The 24,374-nt window shown below is 41.1% G+C and overlaps 1 protein-coding gene across 1 annotated transcript in view; it reads left to right on the forward strand.

Annotated features, from left to right (window-relative positions):
* myo1d (myosin 1D) overlaps positions 1-24,374 on the forward strand; it is a 111,288-nt gene that overhangs the window by 59,059 nt on the left and 27,855 nt on the right. The window contains exons 17-21 of the mRNA XM_044337466.1: positions 9,105-9,328; positions 10,170-10,308; positions 10,811-10,915; positions 11,116-11,229; positions 21,905-22,059. Of these exons, the coding sequence (XP_044193401.1) occupies positions 9,105-9,328; positions 10,170-10,308; positions 10,811-10,915; positions 11,116-11,229; positions 21,905-22,059 (737 nt within the window). The remainder of the gene's footprint in view (positions 1-9,104; positions 9,329-10,169; positions 10,309-10,810; positions 10,916-11,115; positions 11,230-21,904; positions 22,060-24,374) is intronic.

A 24,374-nucleotide genomic window follows, 5' to 3' on the forward strand; every position in this document is an offset into this window, starting at 1 on the left:
CACTCTGCATACATCACTTGGGCAGGTGAAGCTGTAGCGTACACCTGGTTGCCATGTGAACGGAGCGGAAAGATTGACACTTAAACGTTTTAGAATAATGCGAGCAGATTCCTCCACACCATCTCGCTCTACCTTTCTCGAGGAGTATCTCCGAGCTCTCGGAGGTTCTCCGGCCAAATTAACTCCTGCAGACGATTGATTGGTTGACCTTTTATATCGATCCTCGTGACCCTTCGCGGGCTCTTCCCACAGACGTGCCAGATGAGCGTTCCTTCCACTTCTCCCTCAGGAAGACCCTATCTTGTATCTCCCAGGATAAGCAGGCTTTTGATAATGAAGGGAAAGCCCAGAGGTGTTGCAGCTTTTCCACCAAAACAAACATCACAGCGCGGCGGAGATGTCGGAGCAGGCTTATTTAATCGTGCCCTCTGTCAATGTTAAGGTTAGGCATGCGGTATGTGGTAATGAGCCTGCGCTTCACACACACACACGCACACACACACATGCTACACGCACGCACTGATACACAGGATCAAATAGTGGTGTGACAGCAGAATTGACTCCTGTATCTATCATGCTGTTACTCAAACAAACATCCCAGCCTGAGTCTGATCTGCTGCGCCAAGCAATCCCCTTATCAGCACCTGGCACACCACACTGCCTTATGCCAGTCGGGACCACAGTGCCAGGGCTGTCAGGCTATTGCTGAGGCTCAGACACACTTCTTGTCCCTCCGTTTGCCACATGAAACAGTCCGCGGTCAGGTTGAGCTGTCCAAATTGGGTGAGCGTTGTGTTTTTCTGTAGCTGCCCCTCTCACTTTACCCCTTTAAATCACCATAATGTCTCTTCCTTTGAGGAGGGGGGGGGGGGTAGCTGCAAGAGAGGATGGGATAGAGGAGGAGGAGGAGGAGGAGGGCTGCTTTACAGCTCCATTTAATCTTGCGGGTTGTCTCCATCCTTCAAACCTTCTCTTCAGGCTCACCTCATCTCAGCTCTCGTTGAGATACGTTCTTTATATCCACTCAATCCACCTCGGCCTGAAATTTATAGCAATCAGGCCCTGGTGCATTACCGGTGATTGCTCCACATCTTCCCGCGCACAATCGTGCATCGACAACGTTCAATTCTCTACCTGGTTCAGAGCAATCCAATCATTACCACTTTAAGAAATTACCCCCCCCCCCCCCCAAAAAAAAAAGAAAGCACACAGTCCGACATAAATACAGATGTTATAAATTAAACATAGGCCTCCCCCACCTTCCCTCTGTGTTAAAATGAATATTTCATCAATTCAAGCTCAGCCATCCACATCACAGTAACTGTCGACGCTTGTCAGAGCAACGAGAATAGAGACTCCCCTCGTGTATTCTGAGCCGCAGCCCTTAATTGCTTTCCAAAGCTTTACATAGTCTCTGTGTAACAGTAGGTTTATCAGATGTGGAGAGCGTTATGTCTTGAGTAGTCAGCTCTCACAGTGTGGCCACAGGGGGGAGGGGGGGGGTTGTCTGAGCAGGAGCTAAATACAAATGTCTTTTAAAGGATAAAGAAACCTTATTTTATTATTTTGTATTGTTTCCCAGTGGGTAAAGTCGTGTCTTGAGGCAATAAATCGTGCAGTAATAAGAACTGAAATCTTGTTTTGGGAGACATGAAAAGAGTAATCTGGTGCTCGTTCTGTGCAGCTCTCTTGTGAATAGCAGGCTACTTATTGCAGGGCCTAGCACCGCCTCCTGCCTCTGCTTAAATGTCCAGAACTGATCTGTCTCCTGCTAGACCTCAGCAGGAACATGATCTCTAATCCTTCTGATCCCCCCTGAACCTGCAAAGTGTTTTAGTTATCATCCAAAGCCCGGCACCTAGTTAGAAGCTGTAACTTCAATGGATGAGAACACTGAAGCAGATCAAAGGAGGACAGTTTCACTTCTTTTTTTTTTTTTTGTTACAGTCATAGTGCTGGATTTTCAAGAAAGGAAATGTTTCTTCAGTTTTTATAGAGAGAGCTGTGTTGCAGAAACTTCCATATTCTCCTTTGTTATATCGTGTTCTAAGCTTAATTCAAAAGCCCTCGGTATATTTTGTATTTAGTGCGTATTATCTTGACCCTGCAGCCGTTCCTTATGATTTTCAAAGAAAAAAAATCAGAACAATTATATAAAGACTATAAAATCGACTAATGTTGCTCTTTCTTTTGATCCATTAGCCTAAAAATATCCCACAGTAAACAAGCAGGTATAAAAACTAACTCTGGACCATCTCCATGGCAACGAGTGGCTCAGAGCCAAAGTAAACAGATTTTTTTTTTAATATATATTTTAATTCCACTTCCCACCTGAAAAATAAAACAACAAACAACCTCACAGAAATATATCAGCTACAAAGAAGTGATGGGGGGGCAACTAATGATTATTGATTAAAGGTCATTTTCTGAAATACCAAATTAGTCATTTAGTCTGTAAATTGTCAGAAAATTGTGAAAAAAAACCTATTTTCTAGACGACAAAATAACAAACAGCTTATTTCTGTCCGACCAACAGTCCAAAACCAAAAGATTTTTATTATTTATTATAATCTAAGACGAGAAAAAGCATCTAATTATTATTTTTAAGAAGCTGAAACCAACAAATGCTGTTGTTTGCTTGAAAAAGTACTTAAATGATCAACTCATTAACAAAATAGCTTCATTAAATTCATGTTGAAAATCCAACTAATTGTTTCAGCTCAAGAAAACTATAATTTAAAAAAAAAACAAAAGAAAAACAAATCAACTAGTAACTCATTGGAGTCATTTAGTGTTAGAAATATTTACATTTGTCATTAGCGGATGGATGGTTCAGTGTAATCAATACAGTAGTTCTTTAATAAGTTGATTTTATTGCGTGTCCTTCAAACATGTTGGAATAACGTGTGTTATTTGAAGCTCATACTGCTGACCACGGGCAATTTTCTGCCAATTTATTTGGCCCGTCCCATTTAATTGATGGATGGACCGTCCAGAGCCGTTCAATCTGATCTTCAATACTGTCCTTTCTAATTAGATCGTATTGTTCAAGATCAGTTTGAACACATTTGTTTCACATCGTTTGAGTGAATTAGCCCACAGCAAAAAATGTAAAATGACATACTGCTGGGATGATTGAAGGAATGTGGACTCGCTTTAATGACATCACGGCGTTAGCGTTACTGGTGGGTGTGCGCCGCTCACCGGAGCACTTTATTGATTTATGGTAATGACTGCTGACCTGTGCCTTGGCCCGATGTCTCCGTGTGACAGCCCCGTGGTCAGAGCACGTTGCAGCCTCACTAAATTGTGTCACACACCCTTGATTCCACCTCCCTCCGCCCCACCGCGTGTATCGAGCACGTCACTGGAAAACCAGCTCGATATCCCCAGAGGACGTGGAAACTCAGGCGTTCAGCAGCAGATTGCAGTCAAGTGTGTCAATGGTGCAGACTAGCCTATCTGTCTTTCCATGTTGGAATCTGGGCTCCCCCCCCCCCCCCCCCCCCCTTTAGGTGACAGCAAGGCACACAGTTGTTTGTGTGTTTTGGATTGAACCTTTTTAAATCGCCAACACTGCAGTTCAGTTAACAGCCTTTTATTAGAGCGGCAATCCCGATATTTTTAGATTAAAGATACTCAGTAGCCAGTAATGGATCCTGTCTTCATGCTCAACATCTCACCAGTCATTCTGCTGATTTGTGAATGTTTTTACTCAGAAAGCATATTAAACCAGCCGGCCCCTCCTCCCGAATAAAAAAAAAAACCTCCAGCAATCCGTCCTGCTTTGTTGTGACGAAAGATCCCCAATCTGGCTTTGATGAGCTCGTAAATCCAAGGCCCCAGAGCGTGATGAGGGCAGGCACCACGATGGCAGAGTCTCTAAAAGGATGATCAGATGGCTTTATTGGCCTGGAGTATAAGGGGGGCAGACCGTCAGGGGCCTTGTTATTGGCCTGATTTATCCGCCGTCCCCACGAGTGTCATCTTCATCAGCTCTCCAGCGTCGTCGCAGGCCGGTCTGCTTCCTTTGCTGTTTTGAGGTGCAGAAAATGTGTTTACGGTGTTTGTGTGTGTGCGTGTGTGTGTGTGTGTGTGTGTACGGGTGGGTGGGTGGCATCATAACTCTACCCTCTCTCTCCGCTTTCCACCTGTCACACACCTTAATGAGCCTCCAAAGACAGTGGAGATAGTTTATGTCTGCAGTTATCTGATTCATTGTTGCTTTATGGTCTCCCCCCCCCCCCCCCCCCCCCCCCCCCCCCCCCTGCTATTTTCTCACCTCCAACCCGACAATTTAATTAGTGATTTGTAGCTTAAATAAACACAGTTGTTGATCTGGCAGAGGCTCGTGCACCATGTGGATATTATGCAGGCAACATTGAGACTGAGCTCTCGCTGAAAACCCATTTTGGCTGCTCTGCTTTGATACTTGGTGTATCTTCTGAGCACATATGGGGTGAGACACTGTACGTGTGTGTTGGATAGGGGAGTGGTTTATATGCTGATGGATTATTGTAGAATGAATAAAGGAAAAAAAAAAAGTGAATTATAGAGGTTCAGATATAATCCGCTAAATGTTGAATTTGGACGATGTGTCATTATATTTTCACAGATCGCAGACAGACGCCGTCTAGACAAGCAGCTTTTTGGCAAATCAGGGTATTTGACATGCAGAGCAGCCAGGCAGAAAAAATGAAATGGCCTTTGTGAACACTTAGATGAGCAAGTGCTTTCCTATGATAGTCTATATTTTGCAGCTTTTCGCTTGTGTGACCTGTTCATACAACAAAAACTGTAACTACATGTCGGGTGTTTATGGGGGGATCAATACTTGAAGTATTAATACACCTAGAGCTACAACAATTAGTTGATTAATTGGGTTAATTGATGGAAGATTGACAAAAGCTAAAATTCCTAGGTTCCCAGTTCCTGCTTCTTAAATGTGTGAATATTTTTTTGTTTTTTTTTTAGTCTTCAATCAATCAATTTTTATTTATATAGCGCCAAATCACAACAAAAGTCATCTCAAGGCACTTTTCACATAGAGCAGGTCAAGACTTTACTCTTTAATTTACAGAGACCCAACAATTCCCCCATGAGCAGCACTTGGCGACAGCAGTAAGGAAAAACTCCCCTTTTAACGGGTAGAAACCTGAAGCAGAACCCGGATCTTGGTGGGCGGCCATCTGCTTTGACCGGTTGGGTTGAGAGAGAGAAAGAAAGAGGGAAAGGGGTGGGGGGGGGGGGACAGAATAACAACAATCATAACAACAACGACAACAGCAGCAGCAACAGCCAGGGAAGGATGCCAACAGGTCTGTGAAGGACCGCGAAGGCTCGGCCTGGAACCCAGGGCTTCCTGTGAGAAAGTTAGTGACATGCATTGATGTTACATGAATGCATACAGATGATCTTCTATGATAGTAAACAGAATATCTTTCGGTTGTGGACTGTTTGTCTGGACAAGGCTACTTCCTGGCTTTAGGAAACAATGATTGACATTTTTCATAATTTTCTGATATTTTATAGACCAAACATCTAATCCACAGATTAATCAATAATGAAAATAATCCTTAGCTGCAGGCCTAGATATCACCAATATGAAGTGTTTTAAGTAGCAATGTTTAGAAAAGATAACTTTATGTTCACATGAATATTAGTTAGTTATTAGTTCATAGAATTCACACAATAAACCTTTTTATTATTTACCATTCTTGTGTTTTAACATGCATGTTTTTAAAAAAGTAGTGAAAATGTATTAAGAGATGCATCGGCTGCTTTTAATAGTAAAAAGAAAGCGTAGATCGATATCAATATTGGTGATTCTGTTCCTTGTATTACTTGTCAGTAGAAACAAAATTTTGAGGCTTCATACAATAGAGGCAGCAAGAACTGTGATTGGTCAGCTCGGCCTGCTCAGCAAGATGAGTTTCGAGAACAAGTTTCTGTCGCTGGTGTCAGATGTTGACAGCGAAGACGACATTAAGCGAGTTGAAGAAAAGGCTCACTAATCTTCTAATTTTCAGTAACAGAATTCAAGTAAATCCCCTTCTGCTCAAAGCGATCGCTGCTGACCGTCACGGTGAATGAAAGAATGTAAACACAATCACTTCAGCTATTGATTGCACAGCAATAGTCTCATATTCAGTAATGAGGCAAGGCAAACCCATCGTTGTTATATATTACATAATTACCGCAGGGTGTATTATATATCAAAGCACAGTACAGCCAGATAACGTATGACACATCCGTCTAATGCCGAGTCGCTGCTGTCAGCGGGTGACGCCGAACTATAAATCACTTCCTGCTGCCTCGAAGCCGCAGTTCCACCTTAAGTCACGTCACCCTCAAAGCACCTACGATGACCCTGTTCTTCCTCCTTCCTTCCGAGTCACGATCCATAATTGAAAACGTCTGGTCAGCAAAGTGGAAAATGGATTATATTTTATTTCCTGTATTCTGACAAGAACCGACTTCCTGAACAAACGGCTTTTTTTCGGTGAAGGTTTTGTTTATATGAAATGAAATCGTCCACTTTTGTCTGATTCATCAGCATAAACAGGAAATGACTTTGTAAAGAAAATCCTGGTACAAATTGTCACAATAAAATGCTGCACATGTCGGAAATTGAATAAAGTAGTTTTATGAATGTCAGATGGAGATCAAACATGTAGACAGATATCCCTAAATAATATTTATTTACTCGCTTTTGCAGGTTCAAACTCCTGCTTAAAAACACTCATAGTATAACTTCCACCCCATGGTTTGACCCGATGCCTGCTCTCAAAAGTCAAAAGTCTGCCTAATTTACTGTAACACTCTGAATTTAAATGAACGTAAGTACAGTCAGAGCAGTCAGTGAAACCCCCGTTCATTCCTCCCACCGCCGTCACCCTGAGCATGTGGAGGAGTCATCTCAGAGGTCGATTAGTGATGAATATGTAGTCGCTCCTCTTTTTTCTCGCTCTCATACATTATGTATTAGAGACAGTGCAGCATGGAGGAAACGGAGGATAAGGTCAACTACCATTTTGCCAGAGAAGCACCATCGGAGACTTATAGTAACAGGATTAGAGGAGTTATTTTTGTACCCTTTTTTTAATAGATGATGTTTGCTTTTGCATAGAGATGTAAAAATGCATCACAGACACATATAATACACACAATATTTGAAGAATCAGAGATTTAAGACGCAGACCGGCGGGCTTTAGGCCGTATCAGTCGACATCCTGAGTACAGACTTCTTAACTTTTCAGGCTGATAGCTCTGATCTCAGATTACTGGACGCACTGGACATGATTATGTAACGTCAGGGCTTACACAACCCCAAATTAAACCCTCCTTTTCTGAGAAAGGCTGTGTGACGAGGCCGACTTGGCTGGCGATTAGACGGCTGACTGGCCTTCTGTCATTGATCTGGGCGTGATTCAGCTTCTTTAGAAGGCCGTCGGCTTTTTCCGGTTCAGCGTTGCGGACATTCTTTTAGTTCAAAAGTGACATTTCACATTAGAGAAATGATGTCAAAGTACAGCTAAAACACATATATTTGCAGCTGATATGGTTAAGAGGTTATCATCTCGCCATGTCGTATTCCAGTGTTGCATGACTTATCTTCCTCTTCCTCCCAATTATTACACCGCCGGTCTCATCAGGTGAAAACTGCCTCCTCCACAGTTTTAATATGCAAATGCAAGAAAATCCTGTTCTTTGCCGTCGGCCACCCCCACACTTTGAAAGATTAAATATTCATGATCCCCGTGATTACTGTGCATTACAGTTAGATTATATCCAGGAGCCTCAAGTGCAGTCTGCAGTATTACCTTTTGAAATTGTGACAGTAAATGCACTCTGTTACTGATTATTTAGTTATAATGTTGTCGAGTATGTGTGTAAATAATTGGGAAAGTGTGTGAGAGAGAAGGAGAGAGAGAGAGGGAGGGGGAGAGAGGGAGAATACAGTAAAAGGGGAGCATATGGTGGTGATTTTAGCGAGGGCGGATCAGGAGTTATGGCTCCCTGGGGTCCCACTTGCATCTATTATTCATGTTTTAGAGGGTCTGATAGCCACTCAACCTATGTTTGGTTACAGGCGGGCTTAGGGCTTCTTATTTTAGCCTCTATTGTAGTCCAAGCTGTTCAAACATTGCAAGCATTACAGTATAACAAATAAATACGTTCCATGCTATCACTCTTCATGAGTCTGTGTCTCTTTATGGTCAGCTTTTTACCACCGGTGCATAAAACCTAAAAATAGCCCGGTGAGTGGCGGATATTCTACTAAATAAATAAAATCTAGACACAGCCGTTCTAAATTTCTCCTTCATCCTTTATGCATTAGTAAAGTTCCTCCTGTATTTAAAGGGGCACTTAACTGATTTTACACATAAGGGTCAGTTTGTCTCCTTGAGTCGACCCAAGACCTAAATTGGGCACGATCCAAATTATGTTCAGTCTGGTAGGGTCCCGTTTTATTGCAGCGGGGTCTGTGTGTCAGTATGTAGATCCAAGTGGACTCGCTGTGACCATGTGGTGCATCATGAGGGTGTGAATTTAAGTTGTAGTTATTTGGTGGAGCATCGTGCTGCTGCCAGTGTTGGATCTTCAGGTCCGTTTTCCGCAGGTCTATTTCGGATCAGACTGTCTTCAGGTCGCTTTTTGTTTTAAATTATTTATGCACGCCAGGTTTAGGTACATTTCTACTGGTCTGTTTCAGATCTACTCCAAGATTTTAGACCCTTAAAGACTTCAGTGAGAACAGTTGTGTCACGCTCTGGAGGAGCTTTGTCAAGTCTGAAAAAATAAACCCTGATGATGTCATCACGGGTAATCTCAGTTTGAGCTCGGAGCCAACTGGAGTTTGAGAGACATAGACAGTTACTTGGCAGGGAGGGTCTAATGGAAAGATGCTGTTTGTTACTGACTGGAAATCAGGATATTTTGGCCTCTGTTTCTTCAATTAGACCATTTTTTTAACCATTTTTATCTTGTCAGCCTTCCAATTTTATGGATTGCAAAACAAACCACTGGAGTACCATCTGTGCAGCAAACATGTTAAAGTGCTGATTGTGTTTTCTACGTTTTCATGGATTTTCATCATACAGGTGTGGAGGGGAACCATAGCCAGGATGCGATACCGGCGGATGCGAGCGGCCCTCGTCATCCTGCGGGCTTACCGACGCTACAAGGTCAAGTCCTACATCCGCGAGGTCAACCGTCGCTTCAAAAACGTCCGATCCATGAAGGACTACGGCAGACATGTGAAGTGGCCCACACCCCCCAAAGTCCTGCGCAAGTTTGAAGAGGCACTCAGGAGCATCTACAACAGGTACTCAGACAAAATAACACCTTTTATCTCTAAATGTCACTACTGTGTATCTGCTCCAGATAAACAAGCACAACAGGCTGCTTATATTTGTGCCAAGTAGGTCCTATTACGGAGAAGGTTTTGGCTCAGTTCGCTGTTGAAAAATATAAAGTAAAACTGCTTTTAAATGTTCAACAATGGATACTACAGTATGGTCCCAGTTCTGCCATTTACATCAGAGACAGAGGATGAGTTTCAATATAAAAGATTCTTAAATTGCTGTCTTTTGAGGAAAATCACTTTCCTAAATTGGCTGCAATAAAAGTGGAGTCGACCACAACTGCATGGCCCCGAGAGTAATTTTACATCCAGATGAGTCCTATTTGAAGCAACTTACACATTTTTCCTTCTGCCTTTGGCACACACCGAGTATTGATTTTTCTTCCTCCATCAAAGACTCATCACTGCCTTTCATCCCGACATCTGTTTGTTTGCTTTTTTTTTCTATTTTAAGCCAAGCACAGTAAGACAATGGCCTCTCTAAGGCTCCCTGGTGGCCTAATGGTTCAGGCACATACCGTATACCAACCGCAGCGTCCACAGTTTGATTCCCAGTTGGGGGATCTTTGTTGTATGTCACCAAAAAAAAAAGCAAAGGAAAATAGCCTTCCTAGAGAATGATGTTGGCTGTCAGGATCTGTGAGTGAAGGGCTAATAAGTACAGTACAGCGGGGGTCTGCCGCAGTCCTGCTGTTGCACCCCACTAATCCAACAATCAAGGTCTTGTGTGGTTTCCCCGATGGAGAAAGTCGATTTTCCTCTGCTCTTAGTTTGCTCTTTGTGTGTGTGTGTTTACCTCCAGGTGGTGGGCATGGACACTGATCAAAGGACTCTCTCCAGAGGAGGCCCTGCAGGTGAGGGCCAAAGTAGCCAGCCTGGAGGCCCTGAAGGGCCAGAGGGCCGACTTGGGGCTACAAAGAGCCTGGGAAGGAAACTACCTGGTGAGTAGGTGGGATGGCAGCGTGGGCGGAGGAAGAGTACAGCGATATGTGTGGCTTCAACTAAACATAGTGATAGAATGAAAGAAAGAAAGACAAAGGATGCAGACAGTATTACACATCATATATGATCAATACAGCAAAACAAAAATATTATCTCTTATCTCGCTGGCACTGTTATCTCTCCAAAAACTAATACTAATACTATTAATTCAGTAAATCCAGTTAGTTATTCTGGACTGAACACGTTGGATGTCTTTGTAAGTTGTAGCTACTCACAGTTTCACTATATATGAATTCATTCAGTGAATGAGTAATGTCAGTAATTCAATAAGTTAAGGGTTTATTGTCCTGCCTTAGACAGTATGTTCAAGGTGAGAACTCTTTTTCAAAGACTGAATCTCAACTTGATAAAAGCCAACATCGTGTCTTTTTGAATTTGTTTGAAACGAGTCTTTTTAACTGGTTTCTGGTGGGGGGGGGGTGTCTTTTGTGTGTCCTATAGAAGCGAGACAGCCCTGACACAGCTTCATCGTTCACACTGGTCTCCAGCGAGCTGCAGCGGAAGGACAAATTCATGAGAGTTTTATTCTCCTGCAACGTGCGCAAGGTACTTTAAGAGCACTCATCCACTTCTAACCACATGCACCGTAACACCCACAACATGTGTCTGTCTGTACCAACAAATAAACCTAACTGCTTCTGTTTCGCATCATCTCCCTGCAGGGTGTTTTAGGTGTGTATATGTGTATATATGTGTGTGTGTGTGTACCCTGCGGGGTGACTAATGAGGAGCTGTGTGTTTCTCAGATCAACCGTTTCCACAAGGCAGAGGACCGGGCTGTGCTCATCACTGACCGCCACCTGTACAAGATGGACCCCCTGAAGCAGTACAAACCCATGAAGAGCATCCCCCTCTACAACGTATGACACTCCCTGTTACAATACCACTTCTTTTACAGCCTCCTTTATTACAAGTAGAGCTGCGGCTAACGATATCAGTTAGTCTGCAGATTATTTTCTTGATTAATCGCTTTATAAAATGTCAAAAAATAGTCTTGTTTTGTTCGTCCAACAATCAAAAACCCAAATATATTCAGTTATCAGTTAATAGACAGAGACCAAAAGCAGAAAATACTCACAATTACGAAGCTGGAATTAGTGAATGTTTGGCTAGAAAATGCAACTAAAACGATGAATCCATTATCAAAATAGTTGCCGCTTAATTTTCTGTTAATTGACTCATCCATAAATTGTTTTAGCTCTAATTTAAAAAAAAAACAGGACGACTCATTAGACACTCAGGAAATAGCATTTTAGTGCAGACAAGATCTCATATATCAGCCTAATAGAAGCTGAGATCTTTTAGATGCAAATTCACAAAACGCTCCTCGTGTAGTTAATCAATGTGTTCAGATTTAGAACGGTTTATTGCTTTTTTGATTGAATTGAATCACATGTTATACACTCGGAACAGCCTCGAAATGAATTGTCATACATCACAGAACAGCACGATAACAAGGTGTCAAAAGCCTGACGTGAATTTCACATCGAAATCTATGAACGCAAAACAGATCTGTGAGCTTTTATATCTCAGCCCCTCGTTAAACTACAGAAGAGACATTAAGAGAAAAGACTCATCATGATGATGCCTTTTAAGCTGCTGTTTATTCAGGCAAGGCATATTTATACATGAGGCACATTTCATACACTAAAGCAGTTCAAGGTTCTTTACATAATGCACTGATAACATCAAAACACAAATCAAAAGGATAGAAAACATTGTTTTAAATTGAAAAAAAGATGAAAAACAGAGAAATAAATGCAAGATTTAAGTGTGTGATGTGTCATTTAATGCATTTCACATGGATTTAAAGGGTTTTCTCTTATATCATGTGGAAGTAGAGTAACTAAACACCCTCTTCTTCTTCTTGGGAACATATATAGTACAAGATCACTACTAAATGACCTGAGAGGCCGAGAGGATTCATATCATAAAAGACAGTCAGAGATTAATTCTAAACCAGCGAGAGATAGATGTACAGATGAGCAGAAGTCATTTCAACTCTATTCTAATTAACGGGTTTGATTTGGACTATACTACAGCTGGCCAAGTGTAATTACAGTGGCTACCTCATTATACAGAGACCATGCTGTATATCAGAAAATGAGTGCTGTCAGAGCCAATGGAATAAAATAGATGAGCTCCAGAGTTTAATTATTGAAGACCGAGTGCAGCGACAGGATTATGTTTAACATTCTTCTCATGCTGTTCATTAGCTCAAATTTCCATGTATTTACAGAAGTTACAGAGCGCTACATGTTGTTTTTTTAAAAGAGACAATCCTCAGCTCTTAAAAGATTTTAGATGAGAGGTTTCATAACAGCTGTAATAGCTGTAATATTCATGCACTTCCAGTGGTGAGTTTGATCGGTACTGTATATCCTGCTGTATGTGAAACACACACAGCAGGGAGGGAATCTGACTGTCCTCCTGCAGCTGTGGCAGAGGTGATGGTGTATTATCTCTGATTTCACACCAGCCTGTTATCAACATGGCAACATGTCAATATGCAAAACTCTCATTCAGCTCTACAATTGGCTGGTTTTAATTCATATTCACACTGTGATAGGTCCTTTCTAAAGGCTGCTACATGCACACAGCACATGAGGCTGTTTCCATGGTAAAAGTGGCCTGTGTGTGTTTGTGTGTCTGTGTGTGTGTGTGTGTGTGTGTTTGTGCGTGTTTGTGTTGACTTAATGCCTTTTTTTTTTCATGAGCACTGAAAAAACAGTTGCAGTTAAGGGTGAATTTCTTTTCTTTTGCTCTTTCTTTCTCCTCATATACATTTTATTTTTGACCTTTTTTGTGACCTGGTTAAAAATAATAATAATAATAATAATAATAATAATAATAATAATACTGAGACACACATATACGTTTGTGTTTCGATACTTTTGAACCTTAAATGATATCTACTCCTTCTCCCTTCACTGAAAAAAATCCAGAATCTGTAAATATGCAAATATTCTTTTTCGTTTCAAAACTTTAACTACTTGACACAGGACGTCTCCTACTTCACTAAAAAGTCCATTAAAGTTTCAAGTTTCCATATCACACACACACACACACTCATACACACACACGCTCCAAACTAGTTCTCAGATTTAAGATGAGCACAGAGAGAAACTTTCCACTTCTCCGCAGATGAATGTGAAAACAGTCTTCTACTGTCATACTCTGCTACATACATCATTCTGCACCAAGTGAAGCTCAAAACATCCAAGAGAAGCAATAAGAAGTAAAACACATTATTCCTCACCGTAACCTAATTCTAACCTTTAACATAACGCTAGCTCTCTTATTGAGGAAAAACGTCCTCACTTTCAGGGTCTAAATCCCAAATTTAGAGACAGACAGAACTACAAGAGACTCATACAGATGTAGTTGAGCGGACAGCCGAGTCTCCGTTTTTTAAGAATATAAAAACATGAAAGGACCGAAAAGTCCTGCATGCTGTCGACCACTTTTACTCAATTTATTAACGACATTTCGGTTGTCAGACCTTCATCGGGAGATGTTCATACAGGCAAAGGGCACCGCTGCTATATATATGTAAATGTAAAACATAGCCTGGCAAAAAAAAAAAAAAAAACACCAATCACAGGTTGTCAAGAGTAGCTCCCGCCATGAAAATTAAGGTCAGTGAATGTAAACAAACTTAGCGCCATCTGGAAACATTACATAGTTGATGATGTGACGAACATGCCTGCAAGATTCTCCGGAGTGCAAGAACTTTGTGAACTTTGTGTGTTACCTGCAAGAAAACCAATACAGAAAAGACGGCAACATTTTGATGAACATGTAAACAAACCCATCATGTTTCAAATTCAGCCGTCTCCTCTATTATGTAAAAAAATACCGCTACTGCTCCAAATAACCTGAATTATTTGGACCGCTGACCTTTTGAGGTGACGTTAAAATGAGACAGGAAGTGAAGGTGTAATACATTAATCTGCGAGGCGCGGATACGCTCCCGTCGTCTGGTGAAATGAGTGAGATATGAGGCCTGTGGGCAATGACAAGTGTGACAAGACACCCGCAGCGTTCAATCCGAAAAGGTGACAGGAAGGAATTAGAGAGCTCGGAGATGGACACCCAAAGCCTGTATCGCTGCATCTGGAAGTGAAATGAGGAGATTGAGGTTGAGACAGATGGCGGCGGAGAGAGAGCAGCAGGAAGTTAAGGAGATTTTTAGTTATTGTTCATTTAGAGATAGTCTCTCTCTCTCTCTCTCTCTCTCTTGCTCTCTATCACACACACACACACACTCTGAGTTGATAGATGAGGCTCAGTCCTATACACGAGACATATGGCGAGCCATCAGTGTTGCACCAGGACAAGGGGGTGCACAGTATGGTTTGCAGCTTTCGCACATCGACAGTGACACAAGATTAGCGCGGCACACACGCTGAGAGCTATGAATACATGTTAACACAGAGATTAAGTTTTATTCTTACAGGATAATGCTGGAGATGTTCCGAATTTTTTTTTAATTATTTTCGGCAAATCCAACGAAAAGACCAAAATAAACAAATATTTCCTAACATGTATTGTTTGTGTATCCAAAGCCTGATATATCTAAAAACTATTAAAAGCACATCGATGAGCCACACCGTGTCAGTGGGTGACATGTTTGTCATCACCATTTATTTTAGTTCAATCCCACATACGTTGACCTGCTGCCAGAAATACTCAGTAAAACAAGAGTGTATTAATCCGCTGCTGAAAATAGTCCCTGATTAATGCACTTTTTACTCCTGTTTGAGTAACGTCTGCTAAAAGCTACAGTGCCCAGCTGTTTTAGGAAACTACTGAACCCTTTTTATAAAATGACACTATATATTTGTGACCAGTTTTTCAAGATTTACGTCCCCAATATGAAACAAATGAGCCCGAGACAGGACAGAGGAGTCATAACGTACAGAGAGACAAACTCACACATTGTTGGTTTTTTGGTCTTTTCATGAGATTCTTTGACAATCACATGAGTAATTAAGTAAACTTTATTTCAATAGCACCTTTTAATACCATAGTTACATGTCTCACAAGTACCCGTAAAAGACAATACTGTAAAATATAACAAAACAACAGTCAGATACAGTGTATATAGATGCATTTTAAAGCTTTCTAAAAGAAAATAAATCTTAATTAATAAATATCAATAAATAATCTTGACCCCCATAGATCCCTGTTTGTCCTGAGCTTTTAAAAGATGAGAATATTTTATATTTTTCATAATATAATCAAATTCTGTGAAAAGATTTAAAGCCAACAATCTCTGTTTCCGCATCCTACGCACTACATACTCAGTATGTGTACTATCGTTCAATGTACTTTTGTGTGAATCGATTTGTTCGGACGCACTGATCTGTAATTATCACATCACTTCCTGAGAGCCTCCTTGCCGGTTGGAGACGGGTAACCATGGTAACCTGTGCCAACCATAAAGTCTGAACTAATCTAAAAAATATTTTACGCCTTGAAAAGTGAAACCTTACTTGTATTGAAGCGTTATTGACATGTAGCCAGAGCTGCCTTGGTCACTGTGCACTATGTCTATTATGTTATTGTTGTTGTTGTCACTACTGCATTGCATTGTGGGATATTTATGCCAGCATAGTGTCCAGTGCTTGCATACTGTAATATTTCCCCAGAAATAGTATGCACTTCATGTACTACTGGTTTCATACTAAGGTTTTGGACATACTTATACTGTATTAGCATACTAAATAGCGTGTTAATATGGAGTTTTGGACGCAGCCAACGTTTTTGTCCATATCTCAATCCTTTCCTACCCTGTCTACTCAGCCCTAAGCCCATTGGTTCAAGATCACAAGTATATTGTTTGAAGAGCGGAAGAATTATGACCAAAAAATGGTTTTGAAAGTTTGAAAAAGAAGACACAAGCTGACGTGGGTTGGTGTGTTTTTTAATTACTGAAGCCCACTTAAATGAAAGCCTTTTATTTTTCAAACCTACCTTGAGTGCCTGGACCTGAACCTTCTTCAATATTATTCCCTTCAATGAGCACCAGTGATTTGAGGGACACCAGCAGCACTCCTATTACTTCTTTCTTTTATATGTTGTTTGTTTGTTATTATTTTTAAATGGCTAATGCTTGTTAGAATCAATTCCTCATGTATTTTGGTCTTTTTAGTCATTACTGCATCACTGATTAAAACAGCTGTCCTGCTTTATACTTAACACCGGACCTTTATAGGCAGTAAATGTCAAGCTTTAAGGGTGACTGAATTGGTCAAGGTGAAAAAGTGCAAAGGCCGGGTGAGAAGAGGTGCAGAGAGAATGACAGGTGAAGAGGAAGAGATAAAGATAGAGATGTACTGTAGGCTGAGAGCCACAGGAGCGTGACGCTGAGCTATCGATCGGAGCAGGTCAAACAGAGGGGAAAGCAGTTAGCTCACTGTTGATTAGCACTGATAGGCTAACACCACAGCATCCCCTTGGCTGCCCTGCACTGTGTATTTACTGCTGCTCCTGCAGGGCAGCAAAAGGGGGGAATAGCCGGGGCTGATAGATGGCCAGTGCTAGTGAGGAGCCAACAACTGTCTGCCAAAGGATTTATATGCCAATTAATGCCTGTGCTGCAAAAGTGAGATCATTACACTTTATCTCTCGTTGAATAAAACAAATACTGTTGAAGAAATGGTGAAGTATCCACTCTGCATCAGTGACTCATCTCACTGCTTTTTACTAGCTTTCCTTTCCTTTTCACATTCCCATTACCCATCTTTTTTTTTGTCATTTTATTCCTACCTCTTCCTCCCCCTTCTCTATCCCCCACCTAACCCCCCCCCCCCTCCTCTCCTCCCTATCTAGTGCTGTCTTTCCCCTCTCGCTGCCGCCGCCGCTGCTGCTGCTGCTTCTCCCTTCCTGTTGTTGTCATGCCAACTTCCCAGGAGACAGTGTTGTCATGGATACCGAGCGGCAGGGCAGATCAGCTGATGTCTGGTGTCGCTCAGGCATGTGCACAAATGGGCCTGCTGTATGTGCGCTCTTTTCCTCCTATTTTCCCAGCGAGGATTATTTGTGATCCCTCCGGCTCACGTTCTCCTAAAGCTTTCTCTCCTCTGTTTTTTTTATTTATTTTTTTTAAAATCTACCTGTTGATCCCTTCATTTCAGTCTTTTTTTTCTCTCTCTCTAACCTACCAACCCCTACAGCTGTGGTGTGAACATATAGACTTTGTTTATGAACTCAAATAAACGTGCAGCTGTGTCGTGTTATTTTTAACCAGGTGGCAGAAAGAATACAAAGCATTGATCAAAAGAAATGGCTGCTTTCTGTAAGTAGCTCTCAAATCTATCAACGCATCAGATCAGGATGAGAAGATGATCAAGTATAAATTGTATATGTCTTAATACATTTCACACATCTCAGAATCAGCTAGCAGGAGCCGTCTGTCTCAGTGATGCCCTCACAGCCTCACGACATGAAAGACAGCAGAGCTTAGTTTATTATATTATATTCATTTAATCACAGAGCCCCCACCCTACACTCTTTGTACGACTGTCGAGATGTGTTATATAACCAATACGTTCCTCCCATAAGAACAGACTGGGTGAACCTGCTGTTCAAATTATGTCCTCATGACAACGGTGGAACAGAGTGGATCAGTGTACTGTCCACTTTGTACGGTACAGGCACTAAAATATACTCACTGGTGTGGTGGTTATAAATGCAAAGAAGAAAGGTCGCCCCTCACAAGCGATGTGGTGTGTCACATGCTTTTCTGTTCATTTATATACTGTTATAATGTTGGATGTCTATGTTAAATAGTGTCAATGTTCCAAAATTTGAGGCTAACGTATGTAAAAATGCTCCCTGGCAGTGAAAAGCCAGGGCTTCAGTCTGTTCTGAATGCTCCATTTACAATGTTACCTCTATTTCCTCCTTACCTATTCTTTAGCCTTCGTTGCTCAGGTTGTTCCTTGGGTTGTTTGTGTTGTCCACTCACATATTTCAGATTGGATTCGGGCTCAAACGTGTATGGATGTATTTGAGAAGGTGGCATTTTGAGTGTAGAACAAGAAAAAGAAATGAAATCCTGCTACTTTAGCCAGATGCTGAACTACTGGTCTGCATAAAGGGCCTGGATAAGATACAAAAGGAGTTTTTTAGAAATGGAAATGTCCATTTTAAATATGTAATGATGCAGTGTGTTGTATAATTTCCCCCAAAACATATTTAGTAGTGTCAAAAGGGCCCTTATACACTGTTTTCTTTGTTGTTGTATCAGACGAAGGTTGACATTTGTGAGAGAAATGTGGTGCAATCTTTGGTCGGCAATCCAAAACAATGGTCGTAGATCGAACTGTGAGACACGTGAACCAAACGGTGAATTTAAAGCTTTGCAACCGCCTTCGTCAAAATACTGGCAGAGTACTGACAAACAAAAAACCAAACAACTGGAATAAACCAAACTGATACAGAAAACGCTGTTTTCAAAACATGAAGCTCACAATTATTTTCTTGATTAATTGATTGATCATTTGTCCAAAACCAACAGATACTCAGTTTGCTGTCACATATTACGCTTGAAAAATTACTTTCATGATTAATAAATGACCAAATAGTCAATCATCTTATCTATTACTCGACTCATTGTTTCAGCTCTAGTTGGGCTTTAAGACCCGGCACACAGTCGGCGTTCCAGTTCATCCTAAAGTTGTTGGATGGGGTTGAAGTTCTTCGACACCAAACTGGGAAAACCATTTCTTTATGGACCTTTATGCTTTATGCGCTGAGGCATTGTCATGTTGAAACAGGAAGTTGTTTAAGCATGCAATTGTTTAAAATATAATCATATTCTTTAGCATTAAGATTTCCCGTAATTGGAACTGAGGCACCCAAACCACAAAGAAGACCACAGGCCAAAAGTACGTCCACAGTACGGATACGTTTGGCCGTATAATTTATCTAGTAGCATCTTATTTACCAACAAAGAAGAGCAACCCAACCATTTCATAATGCAGCCACCATTCTTTGTCTAGACCAAATGTTGTAATGCAATAATGAAATGTGTCCTCATCCCAAAGTTTTTTTCAGATTTTTGTGGGTCGACGAACAATTGAGCAGATGGCAGATAAATGGCTCTCGCAGATTTCATACTCCGCGTGATACTGATTGGTTAAATCAAGACTAAAAATGAGACAAGGAAACGAATCAGAATGTATCATTACCCAACTCATTAGAACACCGACTGTCGTTCCAATCAATTAAGCCTTTAATATAAATGTAAATGCAATCGGCTCCATGTAATTAACTACGGGTGGATTGCTAGACAGAGAGGCATGGCTATAGGCTTTAATTCGTCGTGATTACGTGAAGTGTTTGTTTCTGAAGTCACAGGCGTCATGTTGGAGCTAAACGGGCTAGCTGGTTGTTTAGCCGCCGGTAGCAACCTGTCTCTGTCTGTCCTCCCTTCATGGAGAATTTGTCTCAGCATTGCGCTCACATTACTGAGAAGATATTAATGTGCCTGACTGGCTGCCCTGAGGCTGTTTCCTCAACATGCGCCGCCTCAGTTCAGCTTGGAAAGACAGATTAAGAGAGAAATAAATGGCTAAAAAACTTGAGGGAGGGAAAGACAAAGGAGAGGTTGGCAAAAAAAAGGAATAGAGATAATTCCACAAAAGTGAAAACAGGGATGAAAGAGAAAGAAATGGGGGAGTTAATGAGACGTAAGGCTGAGCTCCTCCTCCTCCTGTGATGTGTTTACCAGTGAAGATATTGTTTTCCTCCTGTTGCGTTTGCTTTGAACACCTGTAAAGCTAAAAAAAATCCAACTGCAAAACTGGGTTTCCTCTTTTAGCTCTGCTGCTCCTCGTCGGTATGTAGTTTTGAGGACTTAAAAAATTAAAATACTCCTTTGGGATTGATAAATCTTTACTACTCATGTGTTGATTTAAGTCTTAAGTGGGAGACGTCCAATACGCTGATACACACCAGATACTGACCTTTTTCTTGCTGTAAATAAAATGTGCAACTTACACATAAGTATTTGAAATTATATTTATTGTGTTACTGTAACTATAGATAATAGTAAGATAATAAAGTCTTAACAGTAAATCCTACATTCTTTACGTATTGCATCAGTTTAGTGTATATGTTCTGTATCTATCACAAATGTTGTGTTGTTGTTCAGTGTGTGAACCACTTCAAGTTCAATCATCGAAAATACAGTGAACTATTATTCTGAAAATCATTTACATAACATACATACATAACTGTTTGGTTCTTTGCAATTTGCATATTAAAATTGTAAAAAATTAAGCCACAGTAATGGTAAAATACTGTAAATGTTGTTATGTCCAGTTCGTTCAGGCCACAACAAAAGGAGAGAGGTCCACACAGTAACAATTAAATAAATAGTTTATTAAAGATAACTCAAAATAAGTTAAACATGATATGTAGAATCAGTATTGGCGGGTATGGTGTTGAATGCTATGAAAACTGTAGGTGATAATCCTAAAATGATATCTGATATGAACAAAGCCTAAACCAAACAAAACCGAGGTGGGCGTCAGGGAGGTGCCAACCTTCCAGGAGAGAGAGAAAGAGAGGGAGGGAGGGAGGGAGGGAGGGAGCCATCTTGGGAGCCACAAGGCTTATACCCAGATAGCATACAGAAGTGGGCCACTTCAGGCAATGATGCAGCACTGCTGGCCTTCTTCTGGCCCCGACAAAATGGATGAGAGCCTGAAATGTCCCACATGTAAAATAGCAAACATGGCCCAAATATCCCAAATCAAATGTGGGCTCTCAGGTATGTGTATTCTGGATGTGGGCCAGTTCTGGTTTATCTGGTTTGTCCTTGGTTGACATATGGCTTGCTTGTGGCCCCAGATCTGGGAAATGGGAGCGGACCGCCAAAATGCCATCATTCCACGCGGGGCCGCATGTGGGCCGGATGAAAGTACCGAAAGTGTCGGTTGTGGGCCAGATCTGGGCCACAGCAAATGTGCTATCTGGGTATAGACTCCCAACAGGGTGAGACCAAATCCATCCATTACCTCGTCTTAAAAAAACCTCAGTATAAGCTGTTATTGTGAAGGTTTGAAGAGATCTGCTGAAAATGTAGAATTCCACAGGTCTCTTGCCTTTACATCCTGTTGAAGTGAGAGATAATTAATTCATTTATACAAGTACAATCATTTGAAATACTTTTGCTGGGAGGCCCCATTACAGAAAAAGAGTAAATAAATATATATAAAAAGACAAAGATATAATAACAGAATATACAAAGCAATAAGAAATATATATAAAGACAGAATCAAAGGCACAAAAAGGTTGCATATACAGATGAATTTGCAACAACTGAATTTATGTGCTTTTGGATGAATAAACTCAAATTCACTGGTATGCATCTGTGTCTGTATATGTGCCGTTTCAGTGTTTATCTACAGTACAGACGGTTACGGGATGTTTCTCAGCAGCCTTGTGTGTTTCTCTGTTGGCTTTATGTTCATGTTTCCTTGTTTAATTGTATGTGACTTCCCTCTCGTGCTGTCCCAGGTGACGGGAATGAGCGTGTCCCCCGGGAAGGACCAGCTGGTTGTGTTCCACACCAAGGACAGCAGGGATCTCGTGGTGTGCCTGCAGGGCATGGTGCCCGCCAATGAGAGCCGCATCGGAGAGCTGGTCGGGACCCTGCTTAGCCACTTCAAGAGGTGAGTGGTGAAGGAAAACGTTTGGCAACAAGTGGTGGTGGAAGCTGAATAATTAGTTTATCTGCAGTGATGTGATCATCTGTTAAATGTCCTAAAATGCTTAAAAACAAGGACTCAAGTTTGCTGATCAGACTTAGCTGTGGATCACACAGAGGTGACGGTAAAGACCAACTTAATTCTTCTTTTTTACTGCATTTTCAGTTCAACAATCAGCATATTGTCCACACGTACACCCATTGAGTTATTGCAGTACAAGATGGAGTCTAAAATGACAATTGGATTTTTTAAAAAGGTGAAATAACCTTCTCTGTCTCTTCCCTCAAATTCTTTTGCTTTCCATAATCTAAGGGTGTTTTCAAACCTATAGTTTCTTTGCTCTGGTCCAAATCAGTTGGTAAACTTTCCCTCTGGTTCAGCTTCTTTGCATCTTTGCATCAAGCCACGTAAGAACGCTCACTCCGCTCTTAGTCAGGTGTGTCAGGGGTGAGCTCAAGAGCATGAACACAGGAAGGTCTTCTGGCCAAATGCAACGCTCTTCGTTGCGCTAGTCCAGGTCGGACCTCAATGAATTCTCCAGCTTGTTGCTTGCAACTGTTAAATTTGCTTGTCTGCATCCCAGTATGCAAAGCACACCTGTCTACCGGAGCCGTTCAGCTCAAACTTGCAGAGTACGTGTACTAGTTGGGTCGGATCATGTTCCCACCACAAACCAATCACTCCAGAGTTCATTTCAGACCAGACCAGTTGTTTTGGTCCGCACTCAAGTTCTGTGTCCAGTTCAACCAGACTAGTAAAGAGCAAACACCCTGAAACACTTTGTCATATCCAGATGTTTGGTATTGACTGATATGAGCTGTGGCAGCAGGATTAAGGAGCAGATAGAAAGCACAGTCTGTCCTGACTTGAACCCAGATGTTCATTTAATCTGAGCTCTCTTTAGGACAGGATACTATAAAAACCTACCATCAATTTTGTTTCCATCCTGCAGACCAGATAAAAACACAGATATGTATTACACGCTGGAATTAAAACCCTGAATCCTGCAGCTGCTTTATCTTACCTTTCAATTCACAGAGGTTCACTTGAGGACAGTCCCTATTCATATCGCTCTCCAAAACTATAATACAAGATTAGCATACAAAACGCACGGCATGCCTTTGTCACTTACAGTCATTGAAGAGTAGGAACAGATCAGGAGCTACTGAATATTTTCTATTACAGATCCTGTTTACAAACTGCTAGAATACTCTTTATTCAAGGTTAAACTTATGAAAAGGGTGTTTAAACTTGGATATGAGGTTGTGGTTATGATGTACATGAGCTGGGTATCTCTTCCTTGAGCTCAATTTATTTATGTTCAGTTCAGCTGAGGTTAGTCTTACTGCTGTAGGTCTGCCTGTCTTTTCCACTCATCATCAGGAAATTCAGACACCCACCCGCTTCCTTTAACATCAGACTAAAGACAAGCTGTCCTCAGATCACTCTTTGTTTGTAAGTTTTATGAGGACAGTTAAAATGACCCTGTAGTGCAAGTTAAGGGTTATTTTGTTACGTAACAAGGAAAGATGCTGTTACAACCGACTGTTAACCACAAATATTCATCCATATTTTCCCCGATTTATCATTATTAGCAGCTTCTTCCAACAACCTTCAAAAAAAGTGATTTAAAAGAGTAATCCCAGCAAAAACTGTGTGAAAGTGATTTCAGTTATCCTCTCTGATTCCACTTTTCTTTCAAATTAAAAGAAAATGCTGTTGAAATGTCAGAAAATCCCAACAATACTGAACATCAGGTGGTATTTAAAAGCTATGGGGCCTATCTGATGTATTTTATAGTACTGTAAGTGCTGCATTAATTCTTTAGGGCCATGTTCATTGACTGAAATGGCCACCTAGCTTTCCTCTATTTACTGCTGACAGAAAAAGCTTTTGCATTAATTCGCTGTTTTTTTTCACTACTTCAACCTTGTTCACTTAATTTGTCTCACTGGATTGGATTTGTCATTAAATCCCCTCGCTCAGACATAATTAGATGTACCTGTTCCTGACATTGCACCTCCTTCCTGTTTCTGTCAGTTGTTCTGTAGGCCATACATGATTTTTTTTTTTTAGACCTTATGACCTTTTGATTCTTTCTCATCCGTTGTGGGAATGAAAATGTGATGTGAACCAGAAACTGCAACCTGTAGTTTTGGATTGCACCAAACAGAAATATGAACACTTCAGCCAGTGCAGAAGTGTCTTAAACTGCAGTTCCTCTATAATGGCTGCAAGATGCTCTGACTACACTATATTAAAGTGTCCGAGGAACGTAT

This window comes from Thunnus albacares, chromosome 20 (assembly GCF_914725855.1).
Source record: "Thunnus albacares chromosome 20, fThuAlb1.1, whole genome shotgun sequence".
Classification (NCBI taxonomy): Eukaryota; Metazoa; Chordata; class Actinopteri; order Scombriformes; family Scombridae; genus Thunnus; species Thunnus albacares.